This window comes from Mastomys coucha, unplaced genomic scaffold, assembly GCF_008632895.1.
Source record: "Mastomys coucha isolate ucsf_1 unplaced genomic scaffold, UCSF_Mcou_1 pScaffold22, whole genome shotgun sequence".
Lineage (NCBI taxonomy): Eukaryota > Metazoa > Chordata > Mammalia > Rodentia > Muridae > Mastomys > Mastomys coucha.
The window spans coordinates 186,951,071-186,978,470 of record NW_022196905.1 but is presented as its reverse complement, the minus strand read 5'-3'; the positions used below and the strand labels follow the sequence as shown (position 1 = coordinate 186,978,470).

The 27,400-nt window shown below is 45.5% G+C and overlaps 1 protein-coding gene across 3 annotated transcripts; it reads right to left on the bottom strand.

Moving 5' to 3' along the window:
• Positions 1–27,400, bottom strand: Cenpu (centromere protein U). 3 transcript variants are annotated; one of them, XM_031339727.1, is made up of 13 exons: positions 27,167–27,400; positions 25,589–25,637; positions 23,207–23,318; positions 18,450–18,552; positions 16,607–16,667; positions 15,819–16,046; positions 10,501–10,570; positions 9,220–9,328; positions 6,742–6,820; positions 6,067–6,114; positions 5,304–5,365; positions 2,229–2,385; positions 1–372 (listed from the first exon to the last, which is right to left on the bottom strand). In XM_031339727.1, the coding sequence occupies exons 1-13, from the start codon at positions 27,205–27,207 to the stop codon at positions 259–261; spliced, it is 1,233 nt and encodes a 410-aa protein (XP_031195587.1). In that variant the 5' UTR covers positions 27,208–27,400; the 3' UTR covers positions 1–258. The 3 variants fall into 3 exon arrangements, with proteins under 3 accessions (XP_031195587.1, XP_031195586.1, XP_031195588.1); XM_031339726.1 differs by lacking the exon at positions 27,167–27,400 and adding an exon at positions 26,760–27,134 and having other exon boundaries at positions 55–372; XM_031339728.1 differs by lacking the exons at positions 15,819–16,046; positions 27,167–27,400 and adding an exon at positions 26,760–27,138 and having other exon boundaries at positions 55–372.

Here is a 27,400-nt window from a genome sequence, read left to right as displayed (position 1 = left end):
ACTGCAAATGAAAGAGTTTATTGTAGGTTAAAACGCTTATGCCTGGAGATGACGAACGTGTCAAGAGATTGAAATTTATTAACACAATACTCAGAAATATGGCTATACCTTCTGAACTATTAGACAACTGAAGAGGTGTAATTTAGTTTGAATGACAAAATGGTAGTACGCCCTGATAGCAGGCCTCACTACTGTCAGCAGAGGCATGGCTGTCAGGAGCGTGGTTTCAGGAGAAGAGACACCAGGAGACTCAGTTTCTCAGTCCTGCTCAAGGAGCTTCCCCAGCTGATAGTTGATGGTTTTCAGGTGGTTCTCAGCTCCCAGAATGCTTCTTGCTTTAAATAACAGAGCTGGAAGGCTAGATGAATCATACTGTTGATAAAAGGAAAACTATTTAGACTCACAAATAGCGACGCTTTAATATCTTTTTAGTTCCTAACCCTAAGGACCAAGGCCAAAATTGAAACTAGCTTTCTTTAGTTGCACTAAGATCATTATTAGGAAACAGGTTTTAGCCCATCTCATCTCCTTAGAACATAATTGCTAATACAACATCATAAGGAACTGCTCAACAAAGCTCTCACAGATCTCTGTACCCCAGGCAAGACCAATTGGCTCAAAGAAGTGTGGCATCTACATGACTAAATATAGCAAGTCATGCCTCAAACTTGGACTAGACAAGTGGTGTGCTGTGTTAACTCCATCTCATCTATTTTAAAATAGAAATTTCTAAAGCAAGTTTCCTTTTACTTCAAGAACTAATAGAATGAGAACTGGCCTGCTAAAGTCTGTAACAAAATCATCTCAAAGATCTCAAAGGTATCATTTAGAAGTTACTTATGGGGTCAGTTATGCCTTAAAGCTTGCCAACCCAAAGGTCTACGGATAAAATTAAAACACAAAGCCAACCTAAGTTACAACACAGAATCCAACTCAGGACTTAGAAATCATTAACACAACCAAACTTCCTGTTGCAAAATATCTGAAGAAAATTAAATTCCTCCTAAATAATTTACCACACCTTTGACAGCTGGCTGATAAATGTGCTTCCAAGTCATTTCCTCAGGGATGAGAACCGAGCAGAAAAGCTGTCTGACGGTAGGATTTGTTTTCTGCTACACACATACCATGTTTTTAGAGAAGTCAACCCAACACTTGTAGGATAGCCTACTCGCAAGACACCCAAGCACTAATCTAAGAGAAGTGGGAAGAGTTCACTTGAGCTGCAGATTTCATTATGTAGAGGTGTGACATATCCAGATGCTTCCCATAGGAGAGGTTGGGTCGGCGCTACAACAGTAGCAGTGCTACAGGCCCTGCAGGTACACAGCCTCGCCTGTGAGGACAGTGTATTCCAAAGTAGTTCCGACAGCTTGGTTTTCAGGCCTGGGGTAGATTAGGGAGCACATTTGCCTAGCATGTGCAAGGAGGAGGAACAAGATCTTGGCTTAACCAAGGATTATGTTCAGAGTGGATCAATGCTACTCTTAACTTTCACAGATTTAATAATTGAATCCCTAAAATAAATTTGAGGTACATCTTAAACATGTATATTTTAGTAGCTCTAATATAAGAACAGATCTTCAGTTCAGGAATTAATGCTAGATCTTAAAATTGATTTAGAGGTGAAGCAGACAAACATGATCATGAGATACAGGAAGACATGGTGTGTAATTATATATTACATTCTACATACAATTCTATTTGTATCTCTCTGCATACAATTCTATTAGTATTTTTCTAGTTCTGTTAGGTATACAAATGTATAAGTTTTTAGCTAACACTTCTATGTTATGTTACGGCAACAATGAGGTCTCAAAGGCAACTTCCAAGTATTCAAATAATTGTAAACTACACTTTCCCAACTGTTTTACTGTTTCTCAACCTCTCAAGAAAGACACTCCTGCCATTTCAATGAAAGAGCTTCTAAAGCATGACCTCGGGCTAGACCGAGGCGGTAGGTCTTTACATTATGTCTGTCTGCGTGGGCTGAGTACTGATGGAAGCTGGGATAAAGCAGTGTGTAGTTGTTCAACTCAGAGTTGTGCACACTGTGCACCGCCTAGGGGATCTTAGGAGTAACAGATTCATCCCTTCACTAGCAAGCTAGAAGGTGATGCTGTGGTCTCACTGGCTTAGGATAATGCAGTTTGTTACCTTTCTTCAAACTACTGGTAACCTACAGGCAAATGCCTGTATCTCTTCTGAAGCACTTAAACCGAACTCACCTTTTCGTTTTCCTTTGGCACTTTCTCTTGAACATTTGAATAATCTTGATACAGCTGTTTTAAATTAGTTAAGAAGTGCTTGGAATTCTTAAGTGATGATTTTCTCTCCTTAAGGTCATCATATTTTGTTTGTAGTTGTTTCAGTTGTGGTTCTAATCTAGATAACAAATTTTTTTTTTAAATCTCAAAAACAAATTGTATAAAATACAAATTAATAGAAATATATGTATTGTTCATGGACTGAAAATATTAAGGTGCCCATATTATAAAGAACGAAAACCCAAACCAAAAATAACAAAAACATTTCTCCCATATAAATGACCTATAATATAGTCCAGCAGTCCAGTGTACAAGCATGAACACTCCAGGTGAGGAAAGAACAGAACAGAAATGAGCTAGGTGGTCTGGCTTGCCTCTCTAATTATAAACGTGTAAATAATTCTAGGTTTCCATTCATCTCAACTGTGATATACAATGAGCAGTGGCAGCCACGAGAACATGCCTCACAGATGCCAAACTTCACCAAGTTATCCAAGTCCTGAGACTACTGGAGTCAATAGAAATTTGGCTAACATTTTCTGAGCATAGGCAGGGGTAACCAGCCTGACAACTTAACCAGGAAGTCATGCAGGAAGTTCCCCTTTTTAAAATCTCCAGTTCCTGAGGCTACATAAAAACTGTCCCAGGTCCTGGAGAGAAAGATGTGTGACCCCGGGTGAACTGCCTCTCTCTGAGCTTAGTTTCTTTACGTATAAAGGAAAGGGGACTTGTGATCTATGGCAGGGGAGAAAGTGAGCCTGCACATAAAAATATTTAAAAAAAAACTAAGCTTGAATGTAAGAATGGTGTGTGGTTTTCATGATTTTTTTTCTCTCTCTGTTTGCTTTGTTTTATTCTGGTTGGTTGGTTGGTTGGTTTTTATTTGTCTCTTTAGGAAAAAGAGAAAGAAGGCATGGAGTTGGAGAGGTGAGGAAGTGCAAAGGACCTGGGAGGAGAATAAAGAGGGGAAACCAGAATCAGAATAAACTATGAAAACATTTCATTTTCAATTATTCAAAGAGCTCTTCACACTAAACTGAATACTTCTCAGCAAGCTGTACTGAGCTGGTGGCCATGATGGCCAGGACTGCATTCCCCGTCTTTCCTAGGGATGGGATCAGCTGTAGCTAAGTGACTCCCCAGGGCCTTAGGAGCCTCATATGCAAAGTTAAAGCCAAAATACACCTTATCTTACTATGCTTTTTCAAAATGTGTTTGTCTGACTATAATTTCATCTAGAAAAGGAACTAAAGAAGCCAGACTCAATATGTTTCAATGGTCTCACACTGATGACAAGCTTAACAGAACAGCCTTATTATAGTTTAATTAGAGCCATACAGTAACCTACCTCATGGAATCATATTGACTAAGCATGGGCCAATTGAATGAAGCTTTTGGGAAAGTGCCCCCACCCATAAAGGAAGCTGTGAACTGTTACCGACATTATTGTATCACCCCAATTTTCCTGGTTTGGCTTGAGCCATTGAATACATTTTCTAGAGTCGAACCACGAACTAAATTTGTACATAATGGAATAGACAACTAATTTGTCTCTCTCAAAATCCTGTGGCAGTCACTTTAAACCTAGTACTTTAGTCCCAGGACTCGGGAAGCCGAGGCTGGTGGATCTACAAGAATTTGAAGCCAGATTAAGGAACTAAAGAGTTCCTTATCAAATTAAGTTCCAGATCAGCCAGAGCTATACTGAGAAATCCTGTCTCACAAAACAAAACAAAAACCAAGTATTTAGAGTAGTTCAAGTGTTTGCTGACAAATCTTCGATCTGCTCAAGTCTCCTGCTACCACACCCATATATGGTCCTAGGAATTAAACACACTGCCATTCATTCATGCCAGACACGTGCTCTACCACAGTCACATCCTCAGCCTGTCCAAGCACTTTTTTTAAAATTAATTAATTTACTTTTTTACACTCCATATTTTATACCCCACCCCCATCTACCTTTTGACTGACTGTTCCACATCCCATTCCTAAGGCCCTCCCCTCACGTGGATGTCCCCACCCTGACCCCACCAGACCTCTAAACTCCCTAGGGCCTCCAGTCTCTTGAGGGTTAGGTGCATGTTCTCTGAATAAACACAGACCCAGAAGTCCTCTGCTGTATGTATGTTGGAGGCCTCATATCAGTTGGTGTATGCTATCTGGTTGGTGGTCCAGTGTTTGAGAGGTCTCTCCAGGTTAATTGAGACTGCTGGTTCTCCTACAGGGTCGCCCTCCTCCTCAGCTTCTTTCTACTTTTCCTAATTCAACCACAGGGGTCAGCTGCTTTGGTCAATTGGTTGGGTGCAAATATCTGCATCTGACTCTTTCAGCTGCTTGTTGGGTCTTTCAGAGGGCAGTCATGCTAGGTCCCTTTTTGTGAGCACCCCATAGCCTCAGTACTAGTGTCAGGCTGTCCTAACACTTTTAAAATATCTTCAGAGTAGAGAGCATGGCAAATCCTACTACACTTAAGCCTCTGGCGCACACTCCATACCTCAGAAGGCCAAAATGTACAGACAGGCTACCACACTGTATGCACTAGCCCCAGGGCATGGGGACTGCCCCCAACCCTAGACCTCAGAATATAGACTGACATCTCTGTAGAGTGTGAATTTCAACAGCCACTGAAGAGCCAGTGACCAGACTGACTTACATAGCAAGACCATCTATCAAAAAGTAAAATAAGCGAGCAAGCAAGCAATACAAACAGACCTCTCTGCCTGAGACGAGCAGACAGCTGCCTAGACTGACACACCACACTCTCTAAGGAACAGGTACAGTTATGCCCATACACACAAGAGGGGGCCGAGGCCCTGAACAGTCAGTAACTAACCCAAGTTTGCAGTCAATGGTAAAGGCTGATTCAAGCTCCAGGCACTCTAACCCTACAGTCCACTCACCCTATAGTCAGGCTGCTTGAGGCCAGCCTAGGTGCTGAATGTCAGAGCAGTGATGGTCCTTACAGCACTCCCCTAAGGGACAAACTCTACTGCCCTTCAAGTGAGTTCTCAGACGGAGCGGGAATTATCTTACCGAATCAGTTCATCCTGGACTTCAAGTAAACGCCACCTCTTCTTTTCCATGTCGGAAATTACCTGAGCAATACAATAACGTACTTAGGTTAACACCGGAGAAGTTTCAGCACGTCAGCTCACTGCACTAGGCACTGAAAGCAGAGAAACAGGCAGACTCCGTGCAGCTTAGTGGGTGTCTCTGAAGACTTAGGGCCCACAGACCCCCCCCTTCTCTTGCCTTCTGGTTTCACTTGTTTAGCAGTTTCACTCACTACAGGCCCAGGGGTTAACCTTTTCTCTCCACAAGTTTGTGCTGAGGGGCTAACTTGGAAGGACAAAAGGCTAACAGAGATCCCCATTCTTCAATGTCCATTAACATTAAAAAAGCAAATAAAAACCTGACCAAGGGGCTGTGGAGATGGCTCAGTGGGTAAGAGCACCGACTGCTCTTTCTAAGGTCCTGAGTTCTTATCCCAGCAACCACATGGTGGGTCACAACTACCGGTAATGAGATCTGACACCCTCTTCTGGTGCCTCTGAAGACAGCTACAGTGAATTATGCTGGAGCGAGCGGGCCTGGCAGAGGTCCTGAGTTCGATTCCCAGTAGCTCACGGCCATCTGCACAGCTACAGTGTACTCATACCCATTAAATAAATAAAATAAATCTTAAAACAAACAAACAAACAAACAAACCTGACCAAGCCCACAAAAGCCCGTATAAAAACTGCGGGTCCATCCTCCCCGGCTCCTGACCCATGACCCACCGGGAGGCTGTGATTACCTTGGCGTTCTTCCTTTGCAGGGCTTTTAACATCTGGACTTCTTTAAGCTACAACAACAGAATAATATATATCTAATTTTCCAAAATGAACTGTGTAAAGTTCCACATGAACTCACTAGTAAGCTCACTTGGTAAGCTGCCTGTCACAAAAGCAAAGGGACCCAAGTTTGGGTCCCCAGCACTGGCACATTGGCTTTTACAAGGGGCTGGTGGAGAAGAGCGGGTCCTTGCAGCTCACTGGCTGGCCAGCCTGGAGAGGTCAATGAGCCAGAAGTTCAGTGAGACCTTGTCTCAAACAGTGAGTTGTAGAGTGATTGATGAGGTTACTCAGTGTGGGCCTCTGCCTTCCACATACATGCACATGCATGATTCGTGTCCACACACCCACAGAAGGAAATAACAGTAGTTTTCACGTGTTTCTTGTCAGAGCCAGCAAATGCAAGCTTTTCTATAACCACAGGATAATGTCCAAACTTTAGTTTAAAATATTTTAGAGTAGCCAGGTGTATTGGTATTCGCCTTTACTTCCAGCACTTGGGAGACAGAGGCAGGCAGAGCTCTGTGAGTTTGAGACCAGCCTGCTCTACATAGTGAGTTCCAGGACAGCCAGGGCTACATACAAAGACCCCGTCTCAAACAAATCCATAAATAAATAAATAGCAACAAGAAACTTACCGTTCTGATGAGTTCTTCTTTAATTTTAAAATAAAACTTGTTGATGGCTTGATTACAACTTTCAGATTCTACTCTTTGCCTGTAAATTGTTTTTTTTTAAAAAAAAAAAAAAGAGAGAAATGACTAGCATGTACAGAGATATTCAGCCACACTAATCATGAGGGAAACAAATGAAAACTACAGAGCAAGACTATATCCACATCCACACACGTGTGTGCTAAATATGCACAAGGCAGGCTGCAATGTGGTGGGGGTGGAGGGGTTGTGGTGGGGGGAGGGGGTAAACAATGTATGCAGGGCCACCTGTCCCTGCTTTCACAGAGGCCAGGGGAGACAACCAGAGTTGGTTCCTTCACCCTCCACCTTAATCCTTTGAGACTGGGTTTCCCATGAAACCAGGACCTAGGCTGGAGGCAAAAGCTCCCAGCTCTCCTGTCTCTGCCCTGCACAGCACTGAGTTACAGCCGTGCACAGCCGCACCAAGCTTCTTATGTAGACTCAGATCCACGCGCGGGTCCTTATGCTTGCACAGCAAACCCTCTTACCTACTGAGCTGTTTCCCCAGTTACCGAGAGGAGGACTAGAAAACGGTGTGAAGTTCTCAGACAAACATTAGAGATGGTTAAAAGAAAAAAAATTAAAACAAATGCCATGTGGTTCAGCAATTCAACTACTGGCTATATATACACAGAAAGAACCAAGAGGAGGGACCAAAAGACACCAATATTCATAAAAGTATCTGCTGTGGAGAAGAGAAAGTGGTCAACTGTTTTAATGGCTGCAGATTTTCAGTTTTAAAAAATGAGTAAGTTCTAGAGGTATGCTGCAGATAGCTAGCCATCCTGCAGTTTAAAAATGGTCCATAGTACATTCTGTTACACAATAAAAACCGCATGTACTTCACAACTATCTGGATGGCTAATAGAGGTGACTGAGCATTCATCTGCTCACAGAATGACTGGTCCGGGGTAGACAGACAGCACATGGCTGACATCGTTCGAGCAAGTGCAGCAGAGAACAAGGAGATGGGGCCTAGGACAAAGTCGGGGGTAGGGAAGGTTAGCAGGTGTGACAGGATGCTTGGTTTGGTCAAGACTCAGTCTAGAATCTCCAGGGAAGAGAGTCTCCCAGGGGAGTCTAGATCCCGATGTCCTGGGATCTAGCATGCCAGTGAGGGCTGTTTAGTAGAGCTAATTGTGGTGGGAGGGAGCCCACCCTGACTGTAGGCTGCACTGCTTCACAGGTGGGGCCCTGGACTGGACAGTGGAAAAGAGCAGAATCGGCAAGTTTGTCTGCCGTGGTCTGTGGGTGTGACCACAGCAGCCTCGATTCCCTCGGCAATGGACCACAAGCTGGAACTGGGATCTAAAAGAAATCTCCTTTCCTCCTGAGTTGCTCCTCGGGATATTTTACCACAGCAACAGGAAGGAAGTCAGACCCTAGGGCAGAAATGTCCACCACATCCTTCTATAGCAATGGGAGAATCTCTCCCATTGACTCTACCTGAGAGCTAAAGGGAGCTGTCCCTTATAGCTACCCTTAAACACCCTTCATAAGCTGCTAAGTCCACGACCTGGATGCCAGTAATGGGCCCCACACTGCAGTTCATGGCAGCAAGGGGCGTCCCTTATGGGACGGAAGGTGCCTTCCTAGACATTCTCATGACACCCTTTCTCTTCCTTCAGGAGACAGGTGCTGGGCAAATACCCCCAGCAGCAGGAGAGGAACAGACAGAGTTGGAGTATCACTAGCCTAGATGCAGAGCTACTTGGAGAAGATCAGACTTTTCCGTTGTCCCGTGCGTGCCTGCGCTGCCCGCTCCCAGCACTGTGGGCCTCTGCCTAAGGTGCTCCACCCGCATTCTGCTGATCCCACTTTCCCTTGGAGTCTCTGACTCCGTGCCTAACGACCCAATGGAGCCTTTCTCGGGCAAGCCAGATGCTCACAGCTGTGTGTGACTAGCCCACAGCTCTGAGACCCACTCTGCCAGGCTGCATTTGAAAAATATTCTTGTTTAATGTCTTAAGTTTTATGAATCACCCTCTTGAGGAGAGAACAAAGCCGGATTTGTGCTGGTGGAAGATAGGCAAAACCTGACTGATTGAGCTGTTTCTTCAATGTTCCCCACCCGAGGCTGGACCAGACAGCTGAAGGTGTGTGTGCACCTAGCAAAGGAGTGAAGCCCTGACGTGGCGGCTGCTCTCTGCCATGAGTGACTATGAGTGCAGGCTATGCAGCCGTCACTGTTCCCCATGGCGGCTCTCACCAAAGCTGACAGGTACTGAAGCAGGCCATTCTTGCCATACACTACCAACAGCACTGGAGAGACACACTTCTAGACCAAAGTCTATGAGAAACGTCGAGAAAAGGTAAGCCAACAACTTGAACTAGCATAGTAAATGTACGGGGGATGGACTCGATGCCACCACCCGGAGCACAGCTCAGCAGGCCCGCCGATGTCAACACCAAAGGACTTACTTATATTCCAGGAAGATTTCCTCAAATTCAGACAAAATGACATCCAACTCCATGATATCACTCGGTCTCCTTCCTTCCAGACACCAAATACGCATACTTTCAGAGGCATCTACAATATCAAGCACATATCAATTTGTACAGTTGATATCTATAAACTGGCTGGAGGTCCAGGCTCTGAAACCCTGAACAAAAGCAGTCCCACCGGAGTGTGTAGACACAGCTAGAGCCGTAGTCATCCCCTCCTGCACTAGGGCTTCTTTATAGCCATATTGAACTTTCTTACACGTGTTCCCATGACACTGCTATTTCTGTTTTCAGTACCGTTTTTAAACTGGGTAGCACACAGTAGGGGTTTACAATGACTGGGGAAATTGGGAGATATGTATTTTATGACTCAACAACTTGACTCTCTATTCCTCCAAGAAAAGTAGAAACACCTCATAAAATTGGACATAAAAATGTTCACGGGGTGGGGGCAGTTCCTAAAGAGGCTGGAGGTGTAGCCAATGCACCTTCCTAGGATGGGCAATGCCAGGAGCTCAGTCCCCAGCACTGCAAGGGACAGAAAACTGAAAGAAAGGGAAGAGAAAAGCAAAGAAGTGGGGGTGGGTCCTGCAGGCTTTATTTATGAAGCCTGAACCCGAACACTCACTCCTTCCCCACAGCAGAGAGTGAACACTCACTCCTTCCCCACAGTGAGAATGTAGTGAGCAGAGACTGCAGCAGGGAAGCCCGTCTTTAAAGAGAAGATTCATCTTTACTTTTATGATGTAATGAGTCTATGTGAATGTACGCAGGTACCATGGAGGCCAGGAGAGGCACTGATCCTGGAACTGTGGTAATCTGCCTGCTGTGGGTTCTGGGAACTGAACTTTGGGCAGGTGAGAAGGAGAGAAGGAGAGGGGAGAGAATGGGGGGTATGCATGTATACATATTCATTTTTAAAATTTTCACAACAAAATGATTTAAAAAAATATTATTCCAAAGTCATAATTTCTTAATCAAGTGGCACTTTTAGCCAAAGTGGTGGTGCATGCCTTTAGTCCCAGCACTGTGGAGGTAGAGGCAAATGGATCTCTGTGAGTTCAAGGCCAGATGGTCTACACAGTGAGTTCTGGGACAGCTAGAGCTATGCAGAGAGACCCTATCTCAAGGCCCGTCTCAAAAGAAAAAAAAGAAAAAAAAATCCTGTTTATTATTTCAACAACTAAGACAACTTAAAAACAGCCTTTTTCCTGAGACATCCTGTACAAGTGACAAGCCCTAAGGTGTCATCTGTACCTGAATCTGTGGCTCCGCACCTTGGTCTCTTCCTCCTGCCAGGAGACAGCCTCACTTTCTTCCGAGTTTTCTACAAGAAAACAAAACAAATAATACAGCTTTTTAATTTAGGAAAAATTCTCTTCCTTTGAAATTTAAGGATGAGGATAACATTATGAGACCACCCACTGATTTTAGCTGCGATGCTCACTTAGGACTTAGAGAAGATTAATAAACCATCTCAGGCCATGCAGGTCCCAGGATGTGAAGCACCACCACCCAGCACGCTGGGGTGGTGAAGTTTAACTGTGTCTAAGGAATTGTCTAAGAGAGGGCAGCAACGCAAACACTGTGGCTGGCGAGAGGCCTGCTCGAGACCCAATTCCTAATGGATCCTAAAACCAACTCCTGACAGGATCCACCAGGAAGGCCATAGGGTTGTGCTAAGAAGAATTCCAAGATGACTGGCGGGTAGAATACCCTCCGTCTTGAGTAAGTAGTGTCTGGGAACAGAGCAGGATCTGCTCCCTGGGCTCTTAAGTGTAAGAACACTTGTGTAATCTGGAGTGTCTGGCTGGCTTTGCAGGCACCATACTCAGGAGCCATGTGATCAGCACCTGCAGGCACTGAGAGCAACCCCAACCTCCAAAAAGAGACAAAACAGGCCCGTAGTTTTAAAGCTTCAATGAACTGAATTCTACCAACAACTTGAAAACTCTTTAAGGATAAATCGAAGCCACACATGAGCTGTCACACCCAATCAGCTCTTGATTTCAGCCTGAGCACAGATGCCAACTACATTGAAGCTGGACTCTCAGCCTGTGGTAACTAGTCATAAAGCAATTATAAACAAATAGAAAGAAAGTCCCACTATGTCAGATACTGGAAAATGTCTTTTTTTTTTTTTGAGACAGGGTTTCTCTGTGTAGCCTTGGCTGTCCTGGAACTCACTCTGTTGACCAGGCTGGCCTCGAACTCAGAAATCCACCTGCCTCTGCCTCCCAAGTGCTGGGATTAAAGGCGTGCGCCACCACCGCCCGGCCTGGAAAATGTCTTAGGCTCTCTACACTCATCCTAGCAGAGGACAAAAGCAAGCCTGTGATGTCAAAACACCCGGCCAGAAGTCAGGCTGTCTGCTGGGAGAGCGGTTAATACTACTCACACAAGGATGGGACCCAGAGCTCAACATCTCGTAACGCTGTGGGCTATAGCTTCAAGGTCTACACTAAAACTGACACACAAGAAAATGTGGGCCACAAGAAACGTGACCCAGAGTCAAGGCAAAAACAGACCCAAAGATGATCCAGACAACGGCCGGATCCAGACAAAGGCTGAAGCAGCTGTCATCAGGCCTAGGAAGGAACGAGAAGCACAGTCTAACAGAGACCTCCCTGTGGATCAGAAGTCACAGGCAGCACAGCTGTCCCCCAGCAAGGTCTGAGGCGAAGCTGTTCTCTGTCAGTTCCTGCTGCTGCTGGCTGTGACTGGTGTCATAGCCATTTCATCCATCTTTACATCACCCACTGTGTCTAATCTCTCTCTCGATCACAAGAATTCCTATGGTGACATTTGCGGCTACCCATATGAGCAGAATGTGGACAGATCTTTGGGGTGTAATTAAACCACTCCACGTTGGCTTTAATTTAGGTTATAAATGGCAAACCAATGTTGAGGGCTAGGAATATGGCTCAATTTGTATAGAGTGAAGCTCTGTGTTCCACCCCCAACGACACATAAACTTAGCACAGTGATGTGCCCTGCCAGATGGTCATGTCACATGGCAGCAAACAAGCAATGCTGGAGCAATAGCTGACAACTGGCATTTGATTCACAAGTATTTGGCAGAAAGATGGAGAAAGACTCCGTCTGCTGTAAGCCCATCTTCAGTGACACACCTCCTCCAACAAGGCCAAAACCCCTAATCCTCCCACATACCTCCTCCAAGGCCACATCCCCTAATCCTCCCACATACCTCCTCCGAGGCCACGCCTCCTAGCCCTATGGGGCCATTCTAATGGAAAGCACAATATCAGGACTCAGGAGATGGAGGCAGGAAGGCCTTAAGTTTGAGGTCACTGCTAGGCAGTGGTGGCACTTGGGAGGCAGAGACAGGTGGATTTCTGAGTTTGAGGCCAGCCTAGTCTACAGAGTGAGTTCCAGGACAGCCAGGGCTACACAGAGAAACCCTGTCTTGAAAAAGAAAAAAAAAAGAAGTTTGAGGTCATCTCTGGTAATACACTGAGTCTGAGAACGGCCTCGGCTACATGAGACCCTGTCGCAAAAACAAAGCAAAGAGGCTGCAGACACAGAATGGCAGTGTGTGCCTAGCATGTACAAAGCCTGGGTTTATTTCCCATCACACATATTGTGATGGCAAGGTGGCAAAAGCCCGTAATCCCAGGACTCACACTCAGGAAGGCACAAAGATCAGCCCTTCAGGGTAATCCTTGGCTATGAAGTAAGGTCAGTGCTGCCCTGGGCTATCTGAGACCATTTTCAAATAAGCACACAACCCCCAAAACACACACAAAACAACACATTAAAAAAATGTCCAGTGAGTTTTAAAATAGCAATAAAATCATACCCAGTACATAAGTACATATTGGAAGGGTTAGACAGCATCAGTCTCGGGATCCAAGTGCAGTGCCTTATGATCTAAAATATGTATAATAAAAGTTCAAAAAGAGAGCCTGGAGAGACGTCTCGGTAATGAAGAGCACTGGTGGCCTTCCAGAGGACCTAGGTTCAATTCCTAGCACTGGCATGATGGCTCACAACTGTCTGTAAACCCAGTCCCAGGGGACCTGACACCCTCTCCTGGCTTCTGAGGGTACCAGGCATGCATGTGGTGTAATAGACATGCATGCAGGCAAAATACACAGACAAATTAAACAGTTGACAAAGAAGAGTGAGAACTGGACAGAAAATTTGTATTTGCACAATGACTACAATTTTCATGACAGGAGGTATGAGAAGCTCACCAGGTGGTGGGCATCTCATTCCAACCACCACACCACAAATACAGGGAAGCTAAAGTAACGGATCTATTAGCTTAATGTCATCACTCTACATAAACCTCCCCATTGCATCCCACAGAGACACCCAATGATGACTTGCTGATTTAAAGTGATAATAATATAAACAAAATGTCTCCAGGAAACAGACAGCTTAAATCCTCAAGGAGGCAGTGTGGAGCAGCACAAGCCTGCAGTCCTGGTTACTCAGGAGGGCCAGTCAGCACAAGGTCACTTGAGCCACAAGTTCAGGAGCAGCCTGAGTACTATAACAAGACCTGATCTCAAAACCACCAAATCAAAACAAAAAGAAATTCAAAGAACAAAATAAAATGGGTAAGATTGTGATGCTAAAGGAAAAAGAAAAAGAGCCAGTCAGTCTCCTTCGCATAACTGATAGGTCAAACAGCCCAGCGTCCCTTCACGGGAACACCAGCAAAGCACAGCAGGAAGACTGAACTGTACTCAGCTGTACTGCCAGTCACACGCCCCCAACAAGTAGAAACTATAGCCAACAGCAGCCTCAAGCACACAGTAGGAAGACATATCTCAACTGTACTGCCAGTCACACGGCCCCAACAAGTAGAAACTATAGCCAACAGCAGCCTCAAGCACACAGTAGGAAGACATATCTCAACTGTACTGCCAGTCACATGCCCCCAACAAGTAGAAACTACAGCCAACAGCAGCCTCAAGCACACAGTAGGAAGACATATCTCAACTGTACTGCCAGTCACACGCCCCCAACAAGTAGAAACTATAGCCAACAGCAGCCTCAAGCACACAGGGAGAGCTTACTGGGAAAGACCCCGAGGGAGAATAACAGACACAGGCTGTGGTAAGAAGAAAAACCCCAGGTTTATAGGGAGAGCTGACAGGAAATTACCCTTCAGAGGGAGCTTTTAGAAGGGCAGGCCCAGTCGTAGCCAACCACAGTCAGCCTGAGGGGGACAGAACCGCACAGCACCGGCAACACGATGGGCCCATGAAGGGATCAGAATCTCCACTGCTTCATCCCCAGAAGCTGCCTTAAGATAGACACTACACAGCACATGACAGGGCCATGAAGAGAGCATCAGACCTTTCAGGTCCTGAAAAGAAAAGGGGTTTCTGGCTCTTACGGGCTTCAGTTTATGACCTGGAGCATGGAGTGGCCCTAGGACCAGTCTTACCTCAGCTGCAAAGGGAGGGACTACAAGGACACAGCCATGCTTTCCCACCAACTGTGTCCCAGAGCGCTCTCTGCTAGAGCCCTCACAGGGAGCACTCTCTGCTAGAGCCCTCACAGGGAGCGCTCTCTGCTAGAGCCCTCTCAGGGAGCACTCTCTGCTAGAGCCCTCACAGGGAGCACTCTCTGCTAGAGCCCTCACAGGGAGCACTCTCTGCTAGAGCCCTCACAGGGAGCACGGCCTGACCTCTCTGGAAAAAGAGGAAGGCAGCCAGGTCTGTCTATAACCTAACAATATGTGCCTGCTCATGCAGCAAATGGTAATAAAAGTAAGAAAATATTGTTTTGTCTATGTATCCAGACGGGAAGCCTGGGAGTCTGGATAAGAAACAATCCATAAGTCCTCCATCTGTCTCGTGGCCGGGAAGGAGAAGGGGAGGCGGGAAGAGCACACTGCTGTACTGAAAATGTTTTCAGAGACTAGAATGAATCAGTGACCTAAACTATTCAACCAAGTGAATCAACGAACCAGTGTAGAAGAACACAAACCAAGACACTATACTTCAATTACCTTGAGAACAAATACGACCCATAGCATTTTTTTTCTAAGGAAAGGAAATCAAAGTATACGGAAAGATTTTGCTACAGAAAAATCCATCACTGAGCAGGTTTAGAGAAACACACACATACACACACATACACCTAACAATTAATGGAAAAAGAGGCCAAGTACTTGAAAGAAGAGCAATGGGAAAGTTTGGAGGAAGGAAAGGGAGAAACAGTGTGATTTTATTATAATCTCAGAAATAAAAGAAATAATTTTTAAAAATAACCCCATCAATGCACCGACATTGTACTTTTCACCAATAGATACAATGGCCAGCGTGCAAGCACTAGTTAATTAAAAGGATGCTGTGGAAGTCTTAGTGACAAGGGATGGTGAGGGGAGTGCAGGGAAGAACCACAGAGTGCGCCCAGGGCTATGGGGCTGTAGATCAATTTATCTTCCTCTCTAGATCTTCCAGGTTTTTCTAAAGGAAATATTGCTTTCTGTGATAAAAGCCCTAAACCTATTTTAAAATAAGAACTCTTTATTTCCTCCCTAATCTTTTTAATGAACTCTTCTCTCCCTGAGGGCGGAGGCAAACACTGCTCACCAGTTGACTTTGGGTTGCTGGAGTCTCTTCTTCTGCAGAGGACTGAGCCCTGCGGAGTCTTGTCCTCCTGGGAGTGACCGGCTTGGCTGGCCTCTCAGGGGACGAGGATGAGGCTGCAGGAGCAGCCTGGGGCTGCCCTGACCTTCGTCCTTTGGCAGATGCCGTTCTCCTTACACTGTCTTCAGAGGAGGCAGCCTCATGACTGATGGACTCCAGCTTTCTCCTTGGCTATGAAGAAAACAGCATGCTAGCTTACAAAAGTCAAATCCTGTGACTCTTCTAACATCCCGTTTCTCATTTGGAAACATCGATGACTATGGCATGTAGAAGACAGCGTGACTAGGGCCACCTAACTCTCTCTGCCTTTGTGAACCACAAACTGAGCACATTAGCAGATGCTATAGAAACTGACTGGGTAAAGAGGGATCTGAGAATTCTTTAACACTTGAGACAGAAAACTATCTTTCCTGGGCCAGTCTGATACACAGCAGGGAAAGGCACCTGCCACCAAGACTGATGGTCTGAGTCAATCCTGAGACCTGTGGGCTGCAAGTGAAGAATGACCTCCACACTCAGTTCCCTATACGTACCCACATATGAATGCATGTACATTCATACATACATACATACATACATACATACACAAAATAGATGATAAACTTCCTTTACTCTAAAAAGCATTTCTAGTTTAAAAAATACTGCTACAGGACATTTTTCTCTGTTCGCATGTACTCCAGTAAAACACAAAGTATCTTCTAATTAGGACAGAAGGTGGAACACTCCCATACCTTTTTCCTGCTGAGCTTTATAGGCTCACTTCCACTTGCTTCATTTTCAGAAGAGTTCAAGCTGTGACAGACAACAAGCCATCAGTGTCTCATAACGCTTTTCTACCCGCTGCTCCTGCAGGAAAACAAGCTGAAGGCACTGAGTTTCCTACCTCGTGGGTGGGTGGGCCTGTCACCTTTGATTGGCTGCCCATTTCCCATGTGTGCTCACATCGGGGTTCCCTAGGCAAGTGAGTAATCATGGTCCAGAGTGGTCAAGTCTGAGAACTGTGCTTCACAACACTGTGTGTGGCGTTGGGACAATGTCTGCTGCGTGTAGAACACAGGAGACCCTGTACTAATTTAAAAGCCTCGGGTAGGTGGACACAGGCAGACTGGGGAGTAGAAGATTTAAGAGCAACAACCAAAGCTAAAGGCTTCAGATCTAGCAGAGAAGGCCTCAGATGCAGGGCCTCTCCATGACAGACCAGCTAGCCAGGAGGCTGGGGAGGGATGGAGGGAAGAAGGGAGAGAGAGAGAGAAAGAGAGAGAGAGAGAAGAGGCAGAGATGCAAGAACAAACAGTTGAACACCCTGGGGTAAATGTGCCAATGTCACTGAGGCCTCTTGGGCTCCTGAGACATGCTAAGCTCGCCACATGCCTCCTGGAGCCTCAACTTCCTTTTGTACTTATATGCAAACCCTGCCTCACCTTGCTAAGGCCTTCCTTTGGTGGCAGTGCCATTAACCCCTGTCAATCACTGGGGTTAATGACCACTAACCCCAGATCAGCCTGGCTGGCAGCTCTTCTCCAGCATCACTCAGACCTACTGGTATGCATCTCGACTATGCCTCACACCCATTCACTTCCCTTCATCGTTGAGATAACTGCCCACCTTCCCCACCCCAACTGTGCAAACGTGTTGCCACTGGTCTCTCAAATGCCCCTCCTACCCACATGAAGAGCTGGCTATAATTCCAGTGTCGACTGATGCGGAGAAAGGAGGCTCCCAGGGCCTCCTGGCCAGCCAGTTTGGCTGAATACATGAGGTCCGGGTTCAGTTAGAGACCATGTCTCACAAAAATAAGATAGAAAGCAATAGAGGAGGACACCCAGGGTCATCCTCTGGCCTCCACCCCCACCTCTCTCTCTCTCTCCTTCTCTCTCTCTCTCTTCCTTGCTCTCTCTCTCTCTCTCACACACACACAGAGCTTAACGTAAGAAACCTATACTTTTACATATATAATTTACTACAACAGATAAAATGAAAGGCCCTGTTTAGTAATTACCAAACAAACAAAAATATTGATAAATAACCTTGGAATAAACCCAAGAAAGATTTAAAATCTAAATAATAATTTAATAACTTAAGACATCACTAAAGGCTAGAGTCTTTGAACCCATGAACAGATACTAGCTCATCACCACACTTAAAAACTTAAAAACTGTAACCCAACTAAAGACGAAGCACACTAAGGTAAGTAGGTGCCAATTATAACTATAATCGGTAATAACAATTACAGAAAATGTACATTGCTGTGTACCAGTTAGATCTTTTGAGGACAATCATAGCAATCTGGCTCAAAAGATGCTGAAATGATTTTAGTTTTCTTAGCTTCTATAAAAAAGTAACTGTTTAAGGGCTGGATGTGGCTCAGCGGTTGCGAGCACTTGCTCTTCCTGAGGACCTGAGTTCAGTTCCAAGCTCTCATGTCAGGAGACTTAGAACCATTTGCAACTCTGGCTCTGTGGGATCTGCGTCTCTGGGTTCATCAGGCGCCTGCGCTCTCTTGCACACCCCCACACAGAACCCTCTAAAACAAGCAAGCCAACGGGAAGCCAGCTGCTGGAGATGGAGCCTTACTGTCTGCTCTCCTTCCCTCTGTGGGTGGCTGGGGAGGTGGAGGACACACAGGATTTGGATAGCTCATCTTCTGCGTAGATAGCAGTACTGTGCAGAGGAGGGTCTGCAAAGACAAAAACAGGATATTTTGTTTAAATGGCCAAAAAAGCCAAAGTCAGTTTCATAGGCTACTTCCAAATATTTTTTTAACTTATACCTCGGTAATAGAAAACCTTATTGCCAATAAAAGCATGTTTTCAGGTGCTGCAGAGGTGGCTCAGTGCTTGAGAGCACTTGCTCTGGCCAAGGCACCCACATGGCAGCTTACAATGCTCTGTAACTCCAACTCCAGGGCATCCAACGTCCTCTCCTCGCCTTTGTGGGCACCGTGCATGCACATGGTACATATATGCAAAATACTTGTACCCACAAAATAAAGTAGATCTAAACAAAACTTTTTAAAGTAGTGTTTTCAAATCATTGATCTGTATTCCAGTGTATATCAGTAGAAATGTTTTCAGAACACAAATGAACGGGAATGGGACCTAGCATGGCCCTTCCTCACTGCCACGTTAGCATACCTAGGCAGCCACTGCACTATTTATTAACTGCTCAGGCTCACAGTGTGCACCTCTCCGGCTTCATTTAGCAGGCAATGGCTGTGAGCACAAAGTCTACCCCTACAGGGAAGCACCATCCTCTCACCTCCCATCCTGTCAGGCTCACCTAGACGGCAAGAGCTTTTACCCTAGAGCAAGGGTAAAGACGGCAGAGAAAGCGGGTCCTCAGGCTGCTCCTACCTGCTTGAGAAGACAGTAAGAGACTGACTGCACTGTGGGGAGGGAGCAGTGGCAGGGGATGGAAAATCTGAAGGGGCAAAAGAGGTGTGGAGTCCTGACACACCTGAACTACTGAGAGATGGGAAGACGAAAGCAACCATTTTTCTCAAATGCTGGCATGATATACAAACTTAATAACCTTTTTCCCCAAAATAAATAGCAACTTGAATACTGAACAAGTCAACTGCGTGATTTTAAGGTTGATAAAACATTCCATGATGCCCTCAATGGTATTTATCTATTCTATATCTGGGGGTGGGGGTGGCCATCAGTGGATGCACAAGGACAAATAAACCATCTTGAATTTCTACAAGTAGTTAGCTTTAGCAACTTATAACAATAGAAGACAAAATATTCTAAATATGGGTGGTAGCCAAAAAAGAGATACTTCTTCAGTAAAGATTTATAACCAATTAAGAGCACGTCACAAGACCTTGATGGTGACTAGAGAGATGGCTCAGCACTCAATTCCCAGCAACCACATGGTGGCTCACAACCATCTGTAATGGGATCGGATGCCCTCTTCTGCTGTGTCTGAAGACAGCTACAGTGGACTCACATACATAGGATAAATAAATCTTTAAAAAACTAAAAAAGCTCTTGCGCTTGCCTTCCTGCCCCCATTCTCTGCCCATTTCCTGCTTCCGCTCTCTGCCCATTCCCTACTTCCTCTCTCTGCTCATTCCCTGCGCGCGCGCACACACACACACACACACACACACACACACACACACACACACACACACACACGCACACACACACACACACACACACACACACACACACACGCACACACACGCACACACACGCACACGCACGCACCCCCACCATGTGCTCATGGCCGGCCTCTACTCCTCTACTTCTCTACTCTCTCTGCCTTTCTCTGCCTCTACTACTTTAACTCCCCTACCCAGGCCCTGAATAAACTCTATTCTATACTTTAAAAAAAAAAAAAAGAAGACCCTTGACGTCATTACAGAAATGTACATGCAACCACGAGATACATTTCACATCCCTTAGATAATTATAACCAGAAGAAATAGGGAGAAAGAAAATGACAGAAAGAAAAGAAAGTCAAAATTAACAAATTAACAAGTCTAGATAAGCTCAGGGCATGCACACTGATGGTCACATATAAAATGTGTCAGCGGCTGTGGGACACAGCACCAAGGATTCCTCAGAAACGTAAGCCAACCACAGTATAACCCACACATACCCAGGGACCCACCTCCACTGGTCCACAAGTGGACAATGAATTCAGCTTTTGTAGGTTTTTGTTGGTAGTCCAGGCTATGTACCTGAGAATGACTTTTGTCCTCTGAATTTTACTGTCTACGTTGGGCCCTATTTGGCCCTATTTAGCCTTGAGGCCTCGAGCCTGGCTCGAGTTTTGTATACTGTCTCAGTCGCTTCCATACTGGAGTGACTCAACAGGACCTGCTTAAGCCTACCTTTGCCTAGCTACTGCTGACAAAGAGTAACTTTGTTGGCTCTGTCAATCACCCCATACCTTTCGTCAACTTTCCCCTCCTCCCTCCTACGTCATCTCACCTCAGCAGAAAACTCCATCTCCTCTCTCAGCCCTTTATAAAGAGAAGATTGATCCTGCTTTGACAGACTCCCGGCTTGGGGTAGTTATTCTCTGGACCGCAGGAGATCCGAGCTGCGACACTCACCATCCCGCTCAGCCCCGTGAGGCTGGGCTGGACCCCATTCTCATTCTCTCTCTCTCATTCTCTCATTCTCTCTCTCATTCTCTCTCTCTCTCTCTCTCTCTCTCTCTCTCTCTCTCTCTCTCTCTCTCTCTCTCTCTCTCTCTCTCTCTCTCTCGCCTGGTTCTGCCGGCAGAGAGCTGGGCATGCCTCCACCTCCCAAGTACTATGATTACAGTGTGCTGCCATATTTGGCTGAAGTCAGGTTTACAAAGACAGTCCTGTACCATATGCCAGACCCTGCGGTCAATCCACCACAGACACAAACCAAGACAAGAGGCAGTTTGGAAACTCGATGAGAGGGAGAAACCAAAAGGCAATAATCCAAATGAAATGAGGCAGTCACAAGAGGACACGTGTGCTGGGCAGTTTTATAACTCTAGACACAAGCGAAAGTCATGAGAGGAGGGGTCTTCAATTACAAAAATGTCTCCATGAGATCCAGCTGCATCAAGCCTGTAGGGCATTTTCTTAATGAGTAATTGATGGGGGAGGGCTTGGCTCATTGTGGGTGATGGTACCCCTGGACTGGTGGTCCTGGTTTCTATGAGAAAGCAGGATGAGCAAGCTATGAGAAGCAAGTCGGTAAGCAGCACCCCTCCATGGCCTGCATCATGCTCCTGCCTCCAGGTTTTGGTGCTGTTAGGAGTTCCTGTTCCGTCTTCCTTTGATGAGGCACAGGATAAGGGAGTGTAAGTCAAATAAACCCTTTCCTCCCCATGTAACTCTGGCCATGGTGTTTCATCAGTCATACTAACCCTAAGACAGTAAGCAGCTTCCTCTTACATGAGGTTCCCAGAGACACTGCCAGGGATGTGCATCACACGGGGTGTGACAATAGGGAGTTGTTTAAAGGCTAGAGGCTGAGTTAAGAAAGCTGAAAGGGTTCTGGAGATGAACAGTGCCAGGCGGCTTACTATCACATTCCTAGGGTTCTGGAGATGAATGGTGCGAGGCGGCTAGCCATCGCATTCCTAGCTGCCACAGAACTGCTCATCTAAAACTGCCCTGGCTGGGCGGTGGTGGCACACACCTTTAATCTCAGCACTTGGGAGGCAGAGGACCTAGGATTTCTGAGTTCGAGGCCAGCCTGGTCTATAGAATGAGTTCGAGGACAGCCAGGGCTACACAGAGAAACCCTGTCTCGAAAAACAAAACAAAACAAAACAAAAAAGGGCTGGTGAGGTGGTTCAGTGAGTAAAAGCACCAACTGCTCTTCCAAAGGTTCTGAGTTCAAATCCTAGCAACCACATGGTAACTCACAACCACCCGTAATGAGATCTAATGCCCTCTTCTGGTACATCTGAAAATAGTTAGTGTATTTATTTATAATAATAAGTAATCTTTGGGCCGGAGCAAGCAAGGACTGAGCAAGTGGGGTCTACCGGCTGACCAGAGTGAGCAGGGTTGAACGGAGCGAGCAGAGGTCCTAAAAGTCAATTCCCAACAACCAGATGAAGGCTCACAACTATCTGTACAGCTACAGTGTGTACTCATATGCATAAAATAAATAAATAAATCTTAAAAAAAAAAACTGGTCTATCTACAGAATGAGTTCCAGGATAGCCAGGGCTACACAGGGAAACCCTATCTCAAAAAACCTATATAAGTAAATAAATCTAGACAGACAGACAGACGACAGATCATTTTATGTCCTAGATCTACTCTATATGCATACAACACTACAATGAGAGATTATTTTATATTCACAAGGCTGGCTAGAATAAAAAAGATAGACAGACTGTTAATACCAGAGTTGCTATAGGACTCAACAATTCTCCTAGGGGTTTGTCTCAGAGAACTGAACAGATGTCCACACCCCATCCATACCCACACACAAAAACCTTAACATGAGTGTTCACAGCAGCACTATGATCAAGAAAAAAACACCCCAAAACCCAAAGCCAATTGAGCATTATTGAGCCAAAATGTAAGGGTGAAGTAAGTACGTGAAACAACCTTGAAAATGTTATCCTAAGTCATAGAATCCCACCAGAACAGGGTAGCTGTTATATTAGTCTATACACATGAAATGTCAGAAGAGAAGAATCCAGAGACTGGAAGTAAATTTATGGTGTCCAGGGATCAAAGAAAGGGAGAGGGGGCCGACTGGTATCAGGGGGTTTCTTCTAGGCTGAATACATTTTGGAATTAGATAGTGAATGGCCACAGGACTCTTGTTAAGCATTGTTGTTTCCAGTCATGAACAGGGATGTGGGACACTGACCGAAGGTTTCGTAAGGTTCCTCTTCTTCCTCGAGTTCTCCCAGTATGCTTGAGACACCAGTATTATTAGAGAAGTCAAACACATTCTTGGGCTTGGGCTTTGGACCAGCTTTCTAAAAGTGAATAAAAGCAATCACTGAAACGGCAAGTGCTTTACAGTTCAAACTCCCCTCCTCGGGACTGTTAGCTAGCCTTGCAGTCCGTGGAAACTTCGCCTATTCTGACGTTGGAGGGCGGGGTTGGGTGAACATTTCAATGGAGACCAGAGAGTAGATATCTAGGCTCTGCGGGCCCCTAGCCTTCTGTGCTGTTACACACAGAGGCAGATACTGACGAGTCAGGAAGGAACGGACAGGACTGTGTTCAACAGAACCTGACTGAGGGTTTCCTATCATTTTCATTCGTCACTCGTAAGTCAGTGTTTTTTTGTTGTTTTGTTCTGTTTTTTATTTTTATTTTTTTAGACAAAACTGCGTTTTGTAAGCTGAGTATGTAAGCTGGCCTTGAACTCAACTCACAGAAGTCCTCTCAAGTGCTAGGATTATAATAAATAGGTGGGAGCCATCATGTCCACCTTACTTAAATCATTTTAAAATGCAACCAAACCAATCCAAACAACCCGACAAAACCCCTGACATCCTTAGTTCACAGGCTGTACAAAGACAAATGCAGGCTACATTTGGCCCACAGGATTTACCTAAATCCTCGGTATAGGGGAAGCTATGATCCTCCCCCCACCAGAAAAGGGGCACGTGCCCCAAAGCTCATAAGCAGTTTTGAATGCACACCAGGTGAAGCATCTTTCTACGGGGACAGATACTAGGGCTTACAGTTCAATCTAGTTCAATACGCAGATTAAATCCTAAATCCCGATGAAAGAGCAAAAGTCTTCTATGGTGGCTTACAAACCACAAGAGGGTATTATTACTAACAGATAAGAGAAGTCTGGGAGATATGAAAGATATGCAAATATGTCTGCCGGACAAAACCCCAGCCTCATTAACAGAGTGCTACATGGAGAGACGCCAACAACCAGCAGGTTTGCATTCAAGCCAAAGCATCCTTCACGTGGGAGGCAACTACCTCTCAGAGGGAGGACTTGAAGGCTGAGAATAACCATTGCAGAACCTGGCTTTGAGAAATCCCCCCAGGGCACAATTTAGCCACTCTGAGAAGTGGTGGGCTGGAGAAAGGAGCAGGGGGTGCCCAGGAGGTATGCCAGGGATTCTCCACAAAGCAGGAGCATTATCCAAGGCTAGAGTCAGCTCAGCAGGGAAGGGAGCCTGCCAGAGACAAGGAGAAAGCCAGGGACAGACTGAAAGCTCTCTGAAGGGCTAACCCTGAACTTGAAAAGGAAACGCACTCAGCCACTAACTTGAAATGGAATCGATAAGGTCTTGAAATTAGCAATCAATAACAGGCATTTCCTGAAGAAAAATAAAACTATATATGAACCAAGAGGAATACTATAAACTCGCATACAGCTGTTAAAAACTCTATCACGGAGAAACTGCTGTAAGTGGAAAAAATGACATTTCAGGAACATTATAAAGCTTTTACATGATGTCAAATAACTGAATAAAAATAGAAACTAGGTTCAGAAGAAAAGATGGCTTTAAAATGTTAACAAAGTTCCTTTTCTCCATCATTCTGGATAAAACACATTTTAAAGCTGCTATAAAAAAAGTATGTGGGGCTGGTGAGATGGCTCAGCGGGTAAGAGCACCGACTGCTCTTCTAAAGGTCCTGAGTTCAAATCCCAGCAACCATATGGTGCCTCACAACCACCCGTAATGAGATCTGATGCCCTCTTCTGGTATCCAACGACAGCTACAGTATACCTATTTATAATAAATAAATCTTTGGGCCGGAGCGAGCAGGGAGAGCAGGGACTGAGCAAGCAGGGTCTACCGGAGCAAGTGGGGTTGACCGGAGCGAGCGGAGGTCCTAAAAGAAGTCAATTCCCAACCAGATGAAGGCTTACTCTCTCTGTACAGCTATCTGTACAGCTACAGTGTTTATATACATAAAATAAAAAATCATTTTTTAAAAAAAAGTCAAGTGTGGAGGCAGAGGCTAAGGTGGTGATGGTGGCCCAGCACGGGGAGGGGGGGCTAAGGGAGGAGTGGAGGGGGGAAATGCAGGTGGATTTCTAGACTGGTCTACAGAGTGAGTTCCAGGGCAGCCAAGGCTATAGAGAAACCTTGTCTCAAAAAAAAAAAAAAAAAAAAAAAAAGAAAGAAAGAAAAAAAAGAAAAGAAAAAAAGGAAAGAAAGAAAAAAATTGTTAAGAAAAGCCTTATGAAAATGTGATTTCCCCCAAAATAATGGCTTTGCTTTCAATGGCTTAAAAAAAAAAAATCACATTAACAAAGACTGCTTACCTGTTTCCTGGAATATGTGCTTCCCAAAGTGTTCTTTAAACATTTTGCACTATTAAAACATAGATGACAAAAATTTAAAAGGTAATTTAGCAAACATTTTAAGCAACTGGGGAAGAACTGTAAGCTATGATCCTTCCCAGGCACGCCTTTCCAAATTATCTTCATTAATCCTCACCCAGCAGAACTAAAGCTGGGGCAATAAATCACTGGGGGGGAGGAGGAGGGAGAGGGAGGGAGGGGGGCACCTATCACTTTTAAAACCATCTCTGTTGTGTGTATTAGGTTACAACATAAAAGATTTATCATCACCCACTCCCTAACCCTAACCCCAGTAATAATCCTGGACTAGGCCAGGATTTCCCATTTCTAGCCAACTCCGGCTTTAGTTGATTCTCAGACCTGCACAGCATTTGCTTTGTGATAACTACTGACTGTGGTTCTGGGTTCAGAAAGCACAAGTGACTTCTGAATGGCCCCCTTGAAACAGAAGTAGGTGGGAAAACCTGGAGGCATAAATTACTTAGCCTCAACTCCTTCCACCTGTTTCTTGTGTGCGCTCCAAAAACAGAGACATTTCCTTCTGGCTTTGGGCTGGAGTCCTGGAGCAGCTTCCAAAACGAAGGAAATCTCTACAGTAACCATTTCTATAATCTCTGCTGTACACATCTGTCTGTTTTAGTTGTGATGATGAACAGATTTCATAAATTCCAAACCTCAAGATGTTGAAACAACAAAAACCACTGGTTTAGCAGATCAAGTTTTAAGCTCCTTTCCTTGCCCTACGGTGGTGGCGCAGGCCTTGAATCTCAGCACTTGGGAGGCAGAGGCAGGTGATCTCGGAGTTTATGGCCACCCCGGTACAGAGCTCCAGGACAACCAGGGCCACACAGAGAAGTTCTGTCTCGAAAACCCAAAAAAGTTAAAAGCACAAACCAGCATGCCCTCATAAGATCCTTTGCCCTTTTTAAATCTTCCTCCCCACTGCTTACCGAGTGTGGATTCCCCCACCATCTGTGTCCAGTGATAGCTACAAGCACCATCTTCCATAGGCAATCTACCCACGGAAGACTTCCTACGCAGAGGAGACCTTTCTAATCTAAATCTCTACTAGGCTTTGGATGCACGCCAGACATTCCCAGAATATCCTTCGCCAGGAGTTGGTCGAACTAACCTTTCAGGGCCGCTTAGTAACCTCTTTTCAGACGCACATCTCTTTATAATAAAAAGATTCACGACGCACCCTGAATGTCCTTTAGGCATTTAGGCAAGGCCAGCCCAAGCCCTAAACAAGCGGCTGCTTGGTTCCTCGCTGGAGATTTGGTTTTCTATTACGAAAATAGCTGAGTCTTGGAAACAAAGAGCAATGATAACAGACCAGAAATAATATTAAATATCTGCTTGTCACATGAAGCGAAGCTGGTGTCTGAGTTCCTCTACCACACAGCTTGACTCCTGGAACTCTTTTATCTCCTTCCCACGGCTCTAGGACCCGCGGCTGTGGGAATCGAGGCCGGTTCAGCGAGTCTCTGGGAAGGGTGGAGCACATCCCGAGCGGGATTTCGGGGCAGCAGCACTTACCCCAGGTTCCCCGAGTACCTCAAACTTCTTGGTGCCGCCATCCTACCGCTCACTCCCAAAGCCAGGGACACCAAAACTCGAGCCTAGCCCGCCTTGGTCGGAACAGCCAATCAGAGCCTAGTCCTCTCTATGCTCCGCCCTTTCCGGGGCGGGCCCAGGGGGGCCCTCCTGGGCGAGAACAAATCTAGGCCTGGATAACACCCTGCAGCGGAGCGGAGTCTGCTTAGCTGCTCC